At 35.5% G+C, this 18,892-nt stretch overlaps 1 protein-coding gene across 3 annotated transcripts in view; it reads left to right on the top strand.

The window, feature by feature from the left end:
- DMD (dystrophin) overlaps window positions 1-18,892 on the top strand; it is a gene marked incomplete at both ends in the record, with an annotated part of 2,093,893 nt that overhangs the window by 517,535 nt on the left and 1,557,466 nt on the right. For all 3 annotated transcript variants that reach the window (XM_079728248.1, XM_079728247.1, XM_079728246.1), the window contains 2 exons: window positions 1,816-1,997; window positions 3,233-3,364. In XM_079728248.1, the coding sequence (XP_079584374.1) occupies window positions 1,816-1,997; window positions 3,233-3,364 (314 nt within the window). The remainder of the gene's footprint in view (window positions 1-1,815; window positions 1,998-3,232; window positions 3,365-18,892) is intronic.

Raw genomic sequence — 18,892 nt, 5'->3', positions numbered from 1 at the left:
TGACTAGTTACTAGTGAGAAGGAAGAAAACATTCTAGAGTTTCAAAAACATATTGTGAAGAAGTATAGTATCTGCCATACAATGAACACTTGAAAAACAATTATCAAATGAAAGGTAGATTTTAGAATTTCAATGCTAAGTTAGTAAGATTTGTTTTTTTAGAAAGGCAGTACTTATACACAAGGTATTCTTTAGTTCTTTCCTAAAAAATATTTGCAAAAAATTATCTTCACCATCTGTTGGCTAATAATTAAATTATAATAGGGAGCAGAGAATATGTATTAAATATCAATAACTTTGTACCTTTAAGCGTTATGCATTTAAGTGTCCAATAAGTATCTTTTGAAAACAAGTAAGCAAAACAATGAAGCAGAAGGTAGTATAAGAGCGTGCTTCTGTGTCATTTTTTTCGACCCTTGTTACTCACAGTATGGTCTTCAAGTCAGCAGCTTCAGCATCACCTGGGAGCTTGCTGGAAATGCAGAGCCTCATGCTCCACCCCGACCTACTGAATCCGATTCTGATTTTAAAAAGATCCCCAGGTGATTCATATGCACATTAAAAATTAAGAAGGACTGTATTATACCATGGATAGAAGCAGACCAAGGAACATTAGCTAACTTTTTGCTTCTCTTTTTAAAAATACTTTAAGAGTAGTTGTTCTGATTAATCATGTTCCTGTGACTTGCGAAGGAATGGAGTTAAGTGACCTGTTCAACCTCCTTTTATGCTTGTGAACTTGACTCTTGTCTTTTTAACTTATAAACAGAACACCTGACCAGAATATACATATTTAACTTAAAACAGATCTTTTAATGCTAGCTGAGCTAGGATAAATTTATGGCAAGAACAATGCCTGGCACATTGCTGCTAAGTTGTCTTGGCCTCCTGCCAGGATTTATGTTTAACACTTCTGGGATTAATGGTACTCTTCACATAAAGGATTGTTATTGCATTTGGTTCCCTGGAATGAGCACAGTGGGTAAATTGTAATGCCAAGTAGCAAAAGAAGCTTTTGAAGGAGCTGCCACTTATTATATGTGTTATTATGAATTATTATTGACTTTAAATGCTGGGTTTCTTTCATTCCCTAGATGTGGCAAAGGACATAATGTCAGATCAACTTTATGTGAAGGACTTTTAAATTTATCTCTAATGTCTAAGAAAGAAAGTGATATCTGACTTTAACAGATGCACCATAATGTAAAGAAATATTTTTAATATAGTTAAGGAATATTACAAATCATTATGCTTATGGTACATAGTTGTTTTATTTTATTTTGATTGTAGAAATACATGGTTCATTTCAACACAGAGACATTATTTTGCTCTTTACATGCTTACTCACCAGCAAAAATTTGATTAGGAGGTGCAAGCTTTCTTTACTGGAAGCCAGGGCATTAAAGTCTTTGGTGTAATTGTTTAATTACCAGTGCACCATTTTAATTGACATGCTATTATAACTTTCCATGGAAAGGAAGATGCACTCTTTTATTTTTGTTTCTTATCTAATGAAAACCACTCTCTTAGATGGGCTAGTTTGGCAATTTGACTTAGGAAAAAAGTATTGCGGAATGAAGTTTTTATGTGAACAAGGAAAAGAAATTAACTTTAGTGCTCATCTCATTGGTCTGCCAAATTGGAAGGACATCTTAGGCCTGATTACCACGTTCTAATTAGTCTCTGGAGGACATTCATGGACAATCGAGTGCTCATTAATCTGTCTTCTCCCTGTAACATTGATTTGTTCATTCCCCTTTTAGACACTCAGATATAGAAACCAAAAATTGATGTGTGGTGTTAATGTGCTTACAGATGTTGCCACCACTTATCCAGATAAGAAGTCCATCTTAATGTACGTCACATCACTCTTCCAAGTTTTGCCTCAACAAGTGAGCATCGAAGCCATCCAGGAGGTGGAGATGTTGCCAAGGCCATCAAAAGTTACTAGAGAAGAACATTTTCAATTACATCATCAAATGCACTATTCTCAACAGGTAAAAGATCGAAAGAATAGCTAATATCAATGATATTTTCTGTTTTATATGGATTTTTAGATATCATACACACATATCTATATTGTCTATGGATGGATACACATATATGTATATATATAGCATAGTATATATATATGTATATATATTCACACACACATGTACAAAAATAATGTGTATATAGCTTTGTGTGTGTGTGTCTGTGTGTGTGTGTATTTGGAGAGAGAGAGAGAGGGAGAGAGAGGGAGAGGACTCTGTAAACCTAAATTTCATCTGATATCATGGACAATAATGTTGTTTTCAAGGCACATTGTTAAAATACTCTGCTATTGATATGCATCATGTTATAGGAATATGGGACACAGAATACATTGCATTTCCATTGTGTAAAGTGAAATAAAATAAAAGATAGACTCATAAACACATTAAACTTTCCATCAACTAGAGCAAAAAGCAAAGAACTAGACCAAGAGCAGAGGTAAGTACTCTGTTTAATAATGTTTTCTTATTTTTAGTGGCAACTTGCTGTTGTAGTAACAAATTTTGCATACTCAAGGTAATATTTTTGATAAGATAAAATTAGTTTAAAATAGTTTAAATAAAAATTAAATAGAGAATACATATGATGAAGACTTTTATGATATTGTACAGAATCCAGTGGGATTCTTCTGTTACATTGCTAGCGCTTCTTCCCAACGGTGTATATTTAGGGTGTTTTTTTTCTTAACTTTCTTTGACACAAACAGTGATGAAAAAGCCTTTAGCAAAATTTCTGCTGAAGGCGTGGAAAGCTCTCAGGCCTAATTTTCTCACTCTACTGAGCTAATTCTATATTTAGCTTATGAAAGCTTCAGTCCTTTCCAAGGTATTGACGTGATGAATTCTGGTTTTGTTTACTTTGGGTTCAGAGAAAATTGCTTTGGGTTGCTTGTTTTTGCCAGTTTGAAGAGCAGCATCCCATATTAGTGCTGGAGGTGTGTCAGGATGGAATCTTTATGGTTAAATCCCATCCTCCTCTCTTCCCTGACTACCTGTTCTCCAACATGACATTGAGCACCAGAATTCTTGGAGTGTACCAGTTTCTAATATCACTTATATATATTTAGGATTAAATTTTTCATCTCACTGTTTCCATTTAACATTCGTTTTTTTTCTAGTGTGCTGGAAAGCAGTCCTTCCAGGGTTACTTATCATGTCTCCTCCTCCTCTCTGTCCTCCTCTCCCGAACCCTTCTGCAGATCACAGTCAGTCTAGCACAGGGCTATGAACGAACTCCTTCCTCTCCTAAGCCTCGGTTCAAGAGCTATGCCTACACACAGGCTGCTTATGTCACCACCTCTGACCCCACACGGAGCCCATTTCCTTCACAGGTCTGTCAACATTTACTCTCTGTTCTCCAAACCAAAGAACTTCTTCACCCAAGATAACCTAACATGGTTTTTGTTTGTAGATAACCTAGCATGGTTTTTGTTTGTTTGAATTTTGCAGTGCCTTTTTTTTCTCCACCATCAGGAGCCGTTTCATTGTTCTCAGTTGTATTAGATACTTCACATGATGCTGTTTTGTTATTGAGACCTCTCTAGGTTTAATGTATGTTGATTCTTCATGAGTGGGGATTCTTATAATAGTGATTTGTACTTTCATTATATAATTACCTGTAAGATTAGTTTTTATAAAGGCTACCAACCAAAACACAAAGCTCATTAAAGAGAGGTAATTTAAAAGAATGGGAAAATGGATGAAATTTACTAGTCACATTACTTGGGGAGATTTTTCTAGATATCTGATACCTAAAGGAAATATATACTCTATATATTGCCCTTATTATATTTTCACTGTATAAGTATGTATTTATATTCTATTTAAGAAAAATATAACTGTAAGCTTCTTCATATGATAGATTTTAATTTTGCCAATTTAAACTTGATAGCAGGCTCTGTAGTATTTATACCAGAAAGTCACACTCAAACCAGGTCAGATTCTATGCACCATTCAATATTTTCCACATAATGAATCTTCTCAGTAGCGTTTTCCATCATTATTGCAGTGTTGTAGAAAACCTAAAAATACAAGAAATTATAGTCTTGTATATGTTAGAGCATGGGAATGGCATGTGCTAGAATTGCTGGATTTGCTAAAATTTCCTTTTAAAAGAAAATCTCATTTATTTTGCTTAGAAGAGCAATTTGAAGAATTCTTGCGGAAGTGACTTTTCTCAATGCTACACAATGAATGGGAATTTAGAAATTATCGTCTTGATCCCATTGGAGAAAAGTATACATTTTTGGAGACTCATCGATTTTTTTTTAAGATAGTGGTTGTATTTAATTAGTGATTTATTTGGCATAGTTAATTGATGCATGAAAAATTTTAACACTGAAAGCTTCCGCCAGGGGAACGTATTTCAGGGCAGAGTTATGCCCTTTATCCTTGGCTAGTTTTCTTGCAAAGTTGAACAAAGGAGATGAGTGAAAATGATTATGTGACTCAGCCTCATCTTCAATTAAATTCCCATCCACATTTTCACAAAGTTGTATAGTCTTGAACAAAAAACCTAATCAGTTTCTTCATTATCAGTAAATAAAAAGAATTCTGCCACACATTACTGAGTGTTAGCTGTATGCTATGTGTATACATTATATGAACTAATAAAATCCTTATAATGACTCTTAGAGGTGGGAGGTACTATTTTTTATCTCCATTTTAAGTTTAAGCATACCCACCCTTTCCTTGCTCCTCCTCCCTCTCCCTCCTACCCTCCTGACTCTCCCTGACTCTTTAGGCTTTTTTTTTTTTTTTTAAATCACCATCCTCCAGTTGAAACTTACAAGATTTAATACGTGTTGTACCTCCTAAAATAAAGAAGTCTTAGCCAAGACAAAGAGAGGAGTATTTTTCCCCCTTATTTTCACTTCACTGGGCTGCCTTTTCCAGAAGGTTTTCTCCAGTGCCTATTCTGGCAGCACATTTTTACCTCATTACCATCTCATTAAGGCATTGTTCAGGTATGACTCCTTAATGAAGTAATTATAAATGGACTTAATTTTGCTAGACTGTATTTGTTCACTCTCTCTTTATCTAAATATTACAAAATATGTAATATATCATAAAATATTGAGCAGTTCACATATCTATTTTAACTTAACATAAGCCATTGAAATAAACCTATTGTTATCCTTTAGAAAAGAAGAAACATGAATCACAATTGGTGAGGAATGATATATCCTACCTGTTTCTAAAGGAAGCACATCAGAAGATGGTGTTACACATAGTTAGGTTTGATAAATTTGTGTCTTAACTATTTACTGAGAAAATTTTTTCTAAAGAGTTTCTCAGAGGGGCTGAGCCTGTACTGCCCCCTACAGGTTATATCTGATCCACTTCTAATGATCGGCCAGATTGGGTTCCATTAGAGGGTTTCATTCAAGTGTTTACTTGGTGGTCTATAAGTAAGGGTGCAGTTTTCCATAACAGAAGAGAGAGCCATGTGGGTGATTGTTCCCTATGGGAAACATAAAATGCCTAAATTATTGTAAAAGTTCCCAGTATCTTAGAAACATTAAGTATCCCCATCTGTCCCAACTTAGAAAATCTGATTTATAGTCATTGCAGTTTGTGAACGTGTTGAGGTGAAGTAATCTGACCTGTCTCAGGATCTCTGCCTATAAATCAGTTTTTCTCATAATTTACCAAGAAGCAATACTCTCTGGTATGAACCCTAACTTTTCCTTCATTGTATCACTTAACTACCACCCATTCTTCAATGGAGGGCATCCTTTTTATAGTTACACTGAATTCCTATTTTTATGACTTGGATTATGCCTCTCATTCTACTCCTAATCTAATATCAAACATCCCCAATATCTTTTTCACTTTCCATTTCTCTCTTTCTCCTGGTACCTCATCCTAGCCAAAACTCCTGTAGGCACACCTCCTCTGTCCAAACACACCACTCCGTTTTATCTTGTTAATGTACTATTATGTGACATTTTCCTTCACAGACCATTTTTTGTAGTCTATGCTTTTATACATTTGTTTATTCAGCAAATAATTATACTTGGTCACCAAATCCAATGTCTTTCATCACCTCTCAGGCTTTGTACCGTCACTGAAGTACTTCTCCTATAGCCTCTAGACTTACCAGCTCCTTCTTCACCTCTAACTGTCCTGTGTCACTTTCATTATCTGGCTCTTCCTCCTCTTCCAACTCCCTTAGCATAGGAGTCTCATGTGAGATCCTTTGACCTTCTTTTTTGTATACGCTCTCTGTTGTCAATATGGTTTAATCTCTTGACTTGAAGCTGTATGCCCATGATCATTGTATTTATGTTTTCACCACTTCCAGTCTCTCTTGAGTTACAGCCTCATTTTCAACTCTTTGGTATGTATCTATACCTTGATGTCCACTGATTTCTCAAACCTCCTATGTCCTGAAGTGAACCTTGTTTCATTGCTCACAAACCTGTTTTGTTGTCCTTTTTGTTTTGTAAATGGGGATGTTATTCAACAGTTTTTGAGACTTAAATATGTGACATACTCTTTTGCCTCTGTAGTGATCTGCTATTCAATAATGAAATATGTATTATCAATTCTTTCTTCACAGCATTTCTCCATTAAGTTGTGTTCCCTCAGTATTCATAAATGCCCTCTGATTCAGGCTCTCACTACATGTCTTCTAGATTACAGAAATAGCTTTGCAATCAATATCACTCTTTTTAGCTTAGTCCCCTCTATATCATATTAGATTTTCTTATTAACAGCTTTAATAACATAATTCACAAAACTTTCTTCACTTCCTTTGGCCTTTATAATAACTCCACTCTCCCAAATTTCATCAGTAAGCTCCATGATCTATTAACAATTTATATTTTCATGCTTATTTCACACTAATCTATTTTATGTTTTCTTTACTCCAACCAAATTAAGTCACTTTCTCTCCTGCACAAGTGCCAAGCAATTTCTTTTCTTAGCTTTTATGGTTCTCTCAGCCTAGAATGACTTATATCTCCTTTTCAAATTGGCCAATTTAATCCAAATTTCAAGGCCTAACCAATAAGTGGCAGAGCCTGAATTTAAGTTCATATTTATCTGACTCCAAGCCCATGTTAATTATACTAACTACCACTGAATTTTCTCTACTATGATTCTCACACATGGAGTAATATTAATTTATGTAATCATTTTACACTTATTTATTAATCACCTACTATATGCCAGGTATTATTATAGGAATCAAAGACACATTAGTAAACAAATACACAAAATAATTCCTGCCTTAATGGAGGACATGTGCTCATGGGAGAGTCATAGTATGAACAAGTATAAATAAGTAAAATAACATTTCAAATAATATGAAAATAACATGAATTAAGTAAAGTAAAATTTAGTAGTAAGTACAATAGTAAATGCTAAAAAGAAATAAATAAATAAAAGAGGAAGGTGGACTATGCAGTACATGGTGGAGAAAAGTTAAAATATCAGTTTGGGTGGTCAGAGAAGGATTCATTAAGAAAGTAAATATTGAGTAAAGACTGGAAAGAGGTATGGGTACCTTTGGGAAGATAAACCCATGAGGAAGAAACACAGATAGTACAAAAGCCCTGAGTTGTGGGGATATTTATTTGGACTATTCAAAGAAAGGTACAGGTTAGGGGCACAGTGCTAAGAGATGGTGTCTGAGCTGTAGTAGTGGACCAGATCACATAGGGTTTTGTAAGTAATGGTGAAGACTTAGGTTTTTATTACCAATGAGGTAGAAAGCTATTGGAGGAATGACATAAACTCACATTATTTCAACATGGCTGCTTTGTGGAGAATAGACCAAAGGAATAAGGATGGAAACAAGGAGACTAGATAGAATGTTATTGCAGTAATCCAGGCAGGATATGACAGAGGCTTGGATTTGGATTATTTCCCCCCCCCCCCATTTTTTTATTGTGGTCAAATACACATAATGTAAAAGTCAACGTTTTAACCATTTGTAAGTGTACAGTTCAGTGGTATTCAGTACATTCATAAAATTGTCTAACCATTACCAACATCTATCTCCAGAATTCTTTTCATCTTGCAAAATGGAAACCCTGTACCCATTAAAAAAAATAACTCCCCATGACTCCCTCCTTCCAGCTCCTGGTGAACCACCATTCTACTCTCTGTTTCTATGAGTTTGGCTTTTTTTTTTTTTTTTTAAGATTCAACATACAATGAGATCATGCAATATTTGTCTTTCTGTATCTAGCTTATATCACTTAGCATGATGTCCTCCAGGTTCATCCATGTTGTCTCAAATGCAGAACTTCCTTCCTTTTTAAGGCTGAACAGTATTTTATTATATGTATATATGTGTTTGTGTGTATACATACACACATACACACACACACACACCACGTTTTCTTTATTCATCCATTGACCAACATTTAGGTTTGTTTTCATATTTTGGCTATTGTGAATAATGCTGCAATGAACATGGGAGTGTAGATGTGTCTTTGGGATACTGTTTTCAGTTTCCTTTGAATGTGTACTGAGAAGTGGAATTGCTGGATCATATGGTAGTTCTATTTTTTAATGTTTGATAAATGTCCATATTGTTTTTCATAATGGTTCTATCAGTGAGAATGATGCATAGTATTTGAATTCTGGATATGTTTTGGATAACCTACAGGGTTTGCCAATTCAATGTGGAACACATGTTAGCTGTATTTTTTGAGAATATTTAACTGTGCCGTAAGAAAACAAAGATGATAGATGATACTTCCAAGAGGCATTAAACTTAGAGTGTAAATAAACTATTCAATAATAGCTTATGAAATATAAGTGAAACCTATGTGTTAAATTTAGCTGATGAGGAGCAAATAGCCTGTGAGACATAGGCAGAGGTCAAAATGAGTGTCAGCTTTAGATAGTAACTTGACCCTATTTCAAATGTTAAAAATAGATGGAATAAATAGTGAAATACACAAGAATATTGTTTATGGATGGAAAGAGATGAAAAGACCAAATTATAAGGTATGATGATATCACCTCTGGCAGCTTCATCATTCCTAAATTGGCCACCGATTAATGATACTCAGTATGTCTTATGGCCTCCCAAGTGCTCTACATAAAAAATGCAAATAAATCCTATAACTGTTTAGCAGACTAACTGATGAGCTACAGCTATAGGTCAGCTATACTTGCCCCTGCATCTTTCCAGTAGAGCAAGTGTATGTGGTCATCTTAGGTACATTCTGTCCTAAGAATGTGCCTTGCTCAAATCTCACCTCTGGTTCTGTCTACCACACCATCAACAGGAAAGGCTGATACAGCAAAACATATGGATATTGTATAACCCAAGATTTAAATAGCGTGGTGGTTCTTCTGTTTGACCTTATCCTAATTGCATTACACCTTCCATCTGTTTCACCTTGCTTCTCTCCATATGCTTTAAAATGATTTAATAAATGTTGGGATTTGAACATATTAATTTCGTTGGTGAGCCTTTCTGTTTCATGCTCTCTGGGATGGCATACCTAGTAGCAGAATTGGAGGCCACCATTTCATCAAGATCATGCTCCATATGACATAGTGGGTGTGAGTTATGAAAGAATTCGAGAAACCAAGGATTACTGCAAGGTTTTTGTTTAAACAATAGGAAGAATGGAGTTGCCGCCAACCAAAATAGAATAGACTATAGGAGGAGCAAGTTTGGGAGTAAGATTAGAAGCTCAGTTTTGAACGTGTTAATCTTTTAAACTTTTTTTTTAAGTTGAAGTATAACTGACATATAATATATTAATTTCAGGTGTACAACATAATGATTCTATATTTGTATATGTTGTGAAATGATCACCATAGTAAGTCTAGTTAACCTCTGTCACCATACATAGTCACAGAATTTTTTTTCCTTAGGATGAGAACTTTTAAAATTTACCTTCTTAACAACTTCAATACAGTATCATTAACCATAGTTGCCGTGCTGTACATTACATCCCCATGACTTATTTATTTTTTAACTGGAAGTTGGTACCTTTTGACCCCCTTCACCCATTTTGCCCACCCCATACCCCCTGCCTCTGGCAACCACCAATTTGTTTTCTGTATCTATGATTCCACTTATCAGTGAGATGATATGGTATTTCTCTTGTTGACTTATTTCATTTAGCAGAATGCCCACAAGGTCCCTCCTTGTTGTTGCAAATAGCAAGATTTCATTCTTTTTATGGCTGAATAATATTCCATTGTGTGTGTGTGTATGTATGTGTATGTGAGTGTGTCTGGGTGTCACATTTTTCTCTATGCATTCATCCATCAATGTACACTTAGATTGTTTCCATTTCTTGGCTATTGTGAATAATGCTGCAGTGCACATGGTGATGCAAACCTCTTTTTTGAGGTAATATTTTGTTTTCTTTGGCTAAATACCTGGAAGAGGAATTGCTGCATTATGTGGTAGTTCTATTTTTAATTTTTTTGAGGAACCTCCATACTGTTTTCCATAGTGACTGCACCAGTTTCAATTCACAATAACAGTGCACGAGGGTTCCCTTTTTTCCATAGCCTCACCAACACTTGTTATTTTTTGTCTTTTTGATAATAGCCATTCTAACAGGTGTGAGGTGATATCTCATTGTGCTTTTGATTTGTATTTCCTGATGAATAGTGATGTTGAGCATCTTTTCATGTGCCTGTTACCTATGACTTCTTTGAAAAACTGTCTATTCAGATCCTATGCCCATTTTTAAAATAGATTGTTTGGGTTTTTTGCTATTGAGTTATATGAGTTGTTTATATATTTAGGATATTAATCCCTTATCAGACATATGACTTGCAAATAGCTTTGGATATTCTGGGTCTTTTGTGGTTCTATACACATTTGAGGATTGTTTGTTCTATATCTGTGAAAATGAGATTGGAATTTTGATAGGGATTGGGTTTTTTTCTGGGCTCACTATTCTGTTTCATTGATCTGTGTGTCTTTTTTTTATGCCAATACCATGCTGTTTTGATTACTATAGTTTCGTAATATAAATTGAAATCAGGGAGCTTGATGTCTTCAGTTTTGTTCTTTCTCAAGATTGCTTTGGCTATTTGGTGTCCTTTGTGGATTGTTTGTTCTATTTTCATGAAAACTGTGATTGGAATTTTGTTAGGGATTGCATTGAATCTCTTGACTGCTTTGGGTATATGCACATTTTAACAGAAGTAAACCCATATGTATATGGTCAGTTAATTTACAACAAAGGAGCTGAGAATATACAAGGAGGAAAGGACAGTCTCTTCATTACGTGGTGCTGGGAAAACTAGACAGGCATGTGCAAAAGAATGAAACTAGACTACTATCTTACACTACACACAAAAATCAACTCAAAATGGATAAAAGACTTGCATGTAACACGTGGAACCATAAAACTGCCATAATAAAACATGGTCCGAAAGCTCCTTGACATCAGTCTTGCCAATGATGTTTTGGATCTGACACCACAGCCAAAGGCAACAAAAGCAAAAATAAAGAAGTGAGACTACATCAAACTAAAAAGCTTCTGTACGGCAAAGGAAACCATCAATAAAATGAAAAGGTAGCCTACAGAATGGGAGAAAATATTTAGCTCTGGGCTTGTCATATATGGTCTTTATTATGTTGAGGTAAGTTCCTTCTGTACCCACTTTGTGGTGAGTTTTTATCATGAGTGGATATTGAATTTTGTCAAATTATTTTTCTGCATCTACTGAGATGATCACATGATTTTTAAACTTTATTTGGTTAATGCAGTGTATCACATTGAACATATTAATCTTGAGATGCTTATGAGACTTGAATATACATAAAGCTGGGGTTCTAAGATCAGAGTTGAGGATAGGTAATTTGGAAGTCATCAACAGCATAGATAGTATTTAAATCCATTGACCTGGCTGAGATCACCTAAGAAAAAAAGTCACCTGGATGAGATCACCTAAGGCTTAGAGATGAGAAGGAATCAGCAAAAGAGATAAAAAGGATTGCTAGAAAGAGGAGATGAAAAGGGGGAGTGTGTGGTATTGTAGAAGCCAGGAGGAGAAAATGTTTCAGGGAGAGAAGAGTGTTTAACAGCATTAAGTATTGCTGATTAGTTCAAGTAACATTAGTGTTGAAAATTAACCAGTGAAATGTCAGTGGGATAAGCCCCCTGGGAAATCTTGACATATAGCAGTTATCACAGTGGATTTACTAATAGCACCTCTGTTCGCTCTCTAAACACCTGTATTCACTCTCTGTCGCATTTTGGCCAATAAGTTATATGCTCACTCTAGCTGATATTTGCTTTGATAAGAGTAATTTCGGTGGAGTATGTTTTTTTTTTGGAGGTGTTGCTGATTGGGGTGGGTTCAAGAGAGAATGAAAGTGAGGGGCTAACTGCATTGTGACACGTAATAAACCTACACTGAATCGTTTATGTTCATGTGGACAAAAGCCTATATCTCCTGGATGAAGCCATTCTTCTAACTGATTATGAATAGATATATTAGTTTTCTTGTGGCTGTAACAAATAATCACAAATTTAGGTGCCCTGAAGTATCAGGTTGTTCCCTTCCTCTTGTGTTAACTGCACATGAGCCTCATCCTTCTTCTAGAGACATTGGGAAACTACCCTTATGCTGGAAACAACGTGGAAGATAAATAAACAAATAAGGACATACCTATATTTCTGCCTATAAAGGCAGATCTTTGTGTTCCCTGCACAGCTTAGGGTACAGATGCCCACATTCATTTAATAAACATTTTGAGCCCCAAATAATGTCTTCTGCTCTCTAAGAAGCTCACAAAGTAAAGGAATCAGGCTTTGGAAAGTTATCCATACGTTGCCTATATTCTTATAATTTTATAAGAATAAAAGGGAATCACATCCCTCTCAATCTTGCCAGAGCAAAAAAGAAGCACCTCTCTTCTTTATCTAACATTTGCAGTTTTTAAAAGCCTTTTGAATACATATCTCATTTGACCAGTGCAGTACACCTGTGGAATGATCTTATTAGGCTCATTTTAACGTAGGAGGAATTTTAATGGAGTGAAGGTTTTGTGTAAGCAGCAAGTAACTGGCAGAACTGGGACTCAAAGCAGGTGTCATGACTTCCAGTAGAGTTTTGATGTTTCGCTATTTGAAACTCCCAGCCAGATCAGCCAGAGGCTCTCTTCCTTTTTCATCACCATTATCCTTAGTCTTCTAATATTATAAATGCTGGAAAGCATTTGGGAAGAAAAATCTTTCTCGTCTTCCTCTTTGCCTGATGAACAATAGCTGTCTACTGTCTGCCTGTCACCAGCAGGACAGGTAAATAATTATTTGTGCATTTGTGAGATAAGCAATTGAACATTTAAAATAGAGATACTAAACATAAAGTATGTAGAAACACTACAGAGCAACAGCCTCCATATTATAAAAATCTGTAAAACATTGCAAAAGTAGTAATTACACACAAACCATAAAATTGGCTCTTCTAATAACAAAGGGGAAAAATAGAAAAAAAAACCATACTTATGGGTCTTTTCAAAATAATTGAAGTTAAGAAAAACAGTTATCTTTATATATTTTAGATGACAAATATTTATAAAGTATATAGTTAGATGGAGATACAGTGGATAACTGTAGAGCTAAAAATGGCATTTAGATGCTCACAAACTAGAACAAAAGGAATGCCCATCATACAAAGTGTGCTCATGCCCTCAATGTTTGTGTCTGTTCAGACACAATTCATGCTTCTCAGCGTTTCGGCCCTACCCCTGAAATGGTCCAGTTCTACAGTTTTCATCTGTCTGCTGGCTAGTAGTTTCCATACACAGATGTCTTACCATAACCTCAAGTTCAACATATTTAAAGCTGACCTCATCTTGGCCCATGGGGCCAAGTGTCTCTTCTGACATTTATTCTCACCCAGGCTTGAACCCATATAGCCATGTGTGACTCCTCCCTGAACTCCCTCATGCCTAATTCATTCTTAATTCCTACCCATTGCTACTGTGGATTATTTCTAGCACCTTTTCCTTCCTGTCTGTTAGTGTGGTTTTCAACTTTATCTAATCTGGCAAACCTTGTCAGTCTTATCTATGACCCTCTTCCTTTATACAATCCCCCTTACATCCGGATCTTGCCTTAGAGCATGTCTTTAAATTATGCTGTTCAATTATTCTACTTCCTCCTCCTCCTTCTTGCCTCTTGCTCTTTCTCTCTTTCATGCATACATACCAATCTGCACACCGTCTCACATCTGCACAAGGATCTTCTACCTCACACTAGATGGCATGTTTCAGGAGTTGAATGATAAATTGAAGGAAGTAGTCTCAGCAAAAGTTCTATATATCAATTTTATTTAACTTTTTTTTTTGCTACAGGATATGCCTGAATATGATTGAAAAATAAAAAGGATAAAAGTCAGTTAAAATTAAATATTCTTATCCTTGCCACCCCTTATGTGTGTGTGTGTGTGTGTGTGTGTGTGTGAGTGAAATTTCAAGTATTTGCAGTTTTTCTTACTGTGAGAGAGACTGAGCATCTTTACATGTGTTTAAGAACAAGTAGGATTTCTTTTTCTGGGAAATTGTCATGTTTCCCAATTTTTATCAATTGGAATAATATCTGTTCTTACCAGTTTGCAGGACTTATTTATATATTAAATGCATTAGCCATTTTTTGTGACATGGAATACAAATAATTTTCAGCTTGCTACTTGTCTTTTGAATTTGTGATGTTTTTCTCCATTCAGAATGTTATTTTATGTTGTTTGAAATTCTTTAATCTTTAATGACTTTTTGTTGGCAGGAGAGGTCATGTTTATAAATGACTGCTATTGAAAGGGTGCTTAAGAAAGATTCTCCCATGGTTTCTTCTAGTTCTCTTTTTAAAACTTTGATCCTACTAAAACTGGTGTAAATTGGAAAGTTGAGAACAATTTTAGTTTTCCCCAGAAGCTAGTCAGTTGTTGAAACCATATATAGATTAATACATGTATATCATAATCTAAATGTGTGCCTCTTTTAAGAATGAGGAAGCATTTCCAAGAAGCTCCCTAGCATATTTCTCTTGCATTTTATTGGACAGGATTACCGCACATCCTCATGCCTAAACCAATAAGGGAAAACAGAACATACTACCATGACTGGCTTAAACCAATCAAAAGTCAGCTATCCTTGAATCATATAGCCAAATGGGACAGGGTGATTCCTGAATCAAAGCAGGTTCTATTAGGACATAGAGAAGAAAAGGGATGTTGTGTAGGCAGTCAGAAGTTTATGTTAAAGTATCCCAGGGCTTGATGGAATTTTTGTCCAAGTCCAGAAATTGCACTGTTACCTAGAAGCTAGTTGAGATAAAGATATGCACTTGATACTCCAAAAGCAGGGAAACAGTCATTTATGAAACCTCAAAATGAAACCACTTTTACCCACAGAAGCATCACTTCTTGAGAAGGAAAGCACTAGTTGAGCAAAGCGGAGGGAGCCCAAAGTTTGACATCAGAGAGGCTTAGGTTTACATTCCAGCTTTGCCACTTTCTAGCTATGTGGCCTTGACAGAGTTTCTTGCCCTTTCCGGACCTCAGTTTCCTCATGTGTGTTATGATAGTTATATCTAACTCATAGAGCTGTTAGGAGGATTAAGTAAATTGAATTATATGAGGAACCTTCCATGGAATAAGCACAGTGTAGGTTCTCAAAAACTGGCACCAATATCATGATTACTACTTTAAATACATCAGGTGTTAAATGAAATTTTGTGGTTTGATCTGAGGACATTATCATATTTTTATCAGTTCTTCTATGGGAAAATAGAATGTGGGTTCCAAAGTGATTTATAAATAAACTTTTGAATCAGAACCAGTGTAGAGTTTGGCAATTTCCTGAGTTAATATACCAGATACAAAATTGTAAGGTAAAGGATGTACTTTTTAGTTCTGAGGTTGCTGAGAAATAGTCTTGGAACCATGCAAAGTGGAATATAGTGGTGCTGCCTTCTAAAGCAGAAAAAAAGCACTTGTAGGTGATTTTAGGCCCAGTGTTCCTGTTGGGAGGAGGTAGGGGCAGGGGTTTCTTTACTCTGTCTCTGCCATTGGCCCCTCCCAACACAACTTGTCCCTCAAACTGAACACAGATTGTGTAGAAGAATTGGCAAACAGAGGGTGCAAAGCCAGCCAGTGGGGAGCTCTACTTAGATTAAAAGCACCATTGATCTGCTCCATGGAAGCTTTTATACTTTCTGATGTGACTGAACAAGTGACCTAGAAAGAGTATTGTCAGGTTTGAGCTCAGCTCTAAAGATCGGTGCACTGAAAATTTCCAAGGAGAATTTTGAAACGGACGGAACATCAGAAAGAATAGAGGTAATAATATTACTTTGAACGAATACACTCTTACCCTTCCATTTTTTAATCTATAAAACAGAAAAAGGGTAAAAGAAACCCACCTGGCTAAGTTACACCACCTGAAGTGTTCTCAAATTTTTCAATGTCAGGTACACAAAATTCTTATATTTACAGTCAGAGTTTTGAGTCAGACATCCTGAAGTTAGAGGTGTAGATTTTATTTGTTTACTTAATGAGTATGTGTTGAGCACAGACTATATACTAGAACTCTTCTAGTTCCTGAAAGTCTTTCCATGAACAACATGGAAATGTTTTCATGAAGCTTAATTTATAGATGGGGAAGGAGACAAAAATGTTAAAAAGAATCAATTTAAAATGACGATAAGTCATTTTAGTCACTGTGAAATAAAGAAGCAAGAGCTGGAATTTTTAAAAATAATGGAACTGTTAAGGTTAAAGGACTATTCTATAGCTGAACATATCAGTTGAACCTTCTCTTGAGCTGAAAACTCGAAGGCGAGAGGAAGCTAATCTCCTTCAAACTCCAGCTCTACTATTTTAATAACTCTCTGTGGGACTTGATATACCATTTTCTCTCCATGACTCTGTTTTCTCATCTCTAGAATGGAGATGATTTCTGCTTTACATGGTGGCTAAAATAATTAGTACATAGCATATATGAAAAAAGCCTTCACTCACTCTTCTACACAATAGGCTCTAAATAAGTGTTTAAGGATGAAGAAATGTTTCTAATAATGCAGGTCAACTTTCCTGCATTTGATATATTTATAAATTATGATTTAAACTTAAAAATAATTAAAAATTTAAAAAATTCCATTTTTACCTTTGGCAAAGATAGTTGGAGTTTCTGGGAAAGATGATAGATAGTTTAACCACCCGTGCTGGAACCTGACTTTTCCCATCTCTCTTTTGATACCAGAGATAGCTCCAGATGTAGCTGTGGATGATTAAAAAAAAAAAAAGTTCCGTAAAACAAGGGTATATGAAAGTTCCCATTTACTTCATGTTCATTACATTTTGTGGGCCTAGTGGCTTTATAAAGTTTGAAAGAATTATTGGGTGGAACCAAGCTAAGCTGTTTACGTAACAGTCTTTTAAAAGGGCAGGTGAGCTTATCTGTAATCATTAATATATTTTTCAGAAGTCTTCATGAAGAATGGACGCAGTATGTCTTGTTTAGCTTATTTTTGGCCTCTTAAAGAATATTAATGCCAAACATTTGTTTTAATGCCTTTTTTGCAAATAAAATAAATCTTTGAGGAAGCATGATGTCATAAGAAGGTGTGTTAAAGTTCTGATTCATCTTCTTACTTGCTGTGTGATACACATGTTTCTCTCTTGGCTCACCTGTGTAATATAGTCATACATATCTTGTTCTGCAGTTTTCATTGCCACATAGCAAATCACCTCAAAATTTAAGGGCTTACAAAAAAATAACAGTCATTTTTGTCATTATCTGTCATTCTTCTGGAGTTAACTGGGCTTGAGATTTCTCATGCAGTTGTAGTAAGACAGTAGCAGAGGCTGGAGTCATCTCAAAGGCTCCTTCACTAACATGTCTGGTGGTTCTGTTGGAACTTCAGCCAGGGTAGTTGGCTGGAACACCCACACGTGGCCTTTCCATGTAATTTGTGTTCTCTCACAAAATGCTGGCTGGGTTCCGAGAGCGAGTGATCCAAAGAGTACCAAGCGGAAGCTGTATTGCCTTTTGTAGCTTATTCTTGGAAGTCACATAGTGTAATTTGCTCCATGGTCATAGATCCACCCATGTTTAAGGGAAGGGAACATAGACCCAACTCTTGATGGAGAAGGGTCATTGTTACATTGTAAGAGGAGTTAGGTAGGATGGGAGATCTTGTTATATTCATCTTGAAAAATACAGTCTGCCATAATTTACACGATTCTTATGAGAGTCAGTGCTCAGCTGAGAAACGTAGCTAGCATGCTGCCTAACAGGTGTTCAATAATGAGTACTCTACTTATTTGTGACTGAACTCGGTTTAAGTAAGCTTGTACAGATCTTCAAATATCCAGGCTCCTGATTAACTAAGAAGTCTGAGAGTGCTTTTGTCCATAATTATCACAGAGCAAGTTCTGCCTGCAATGGAGATCAATCAGGTGCTTTGCAACCCAAGTGAAATTTCAAATTCATTTGGGAAGAATTTATATATTATGTAGTATGGAGGGTATTATAGGTGACAAAACTGAAGTCCAGAGATGTTAAATTGTTTAGCTCAGGCCACAGAGTAGAAATACTGGATTCAGTAGGTGGTATCTTGAAGTATACTAAATATGACTTCTGTCCTAGGATTTTAAATATTTTAAGCAAGTTCACCTCATTTTTTCATTTTCTCCAGAACAATCTCTAGTTTCTACATTTGTTAAGTAATGTGATTTCCTGTTTTTCATTGTATTGTTTGCAACAATCTGCTTTTCATAATATTTTAATAATTATTCCTTAATTACACTTTTTAACCCTATTTTTTAATGAAAACATGCTCAAAGTGTGGTAACATCAAAATTAAGATATATGATAACCTTGGTTGGAACCTTATTTTATATGGGTATAT

Source organism: Hyperoodon ampullatus (genome assembly GCF_949752795.1).
Source record: "Hyperoodon ampullatus genome assembly, chromosome: X".
In the NCBI taxonomy this organism is placed as follows: Eukaryota; Metazoa; Chordata; class Mammalia; order Artiodactyla; family Ziphiidae; genus Hyperoodon; species Hyperoodon ampullatus.
This window is presented reverse-complemented; position numbering and strand designations above follow the sequence as displayed.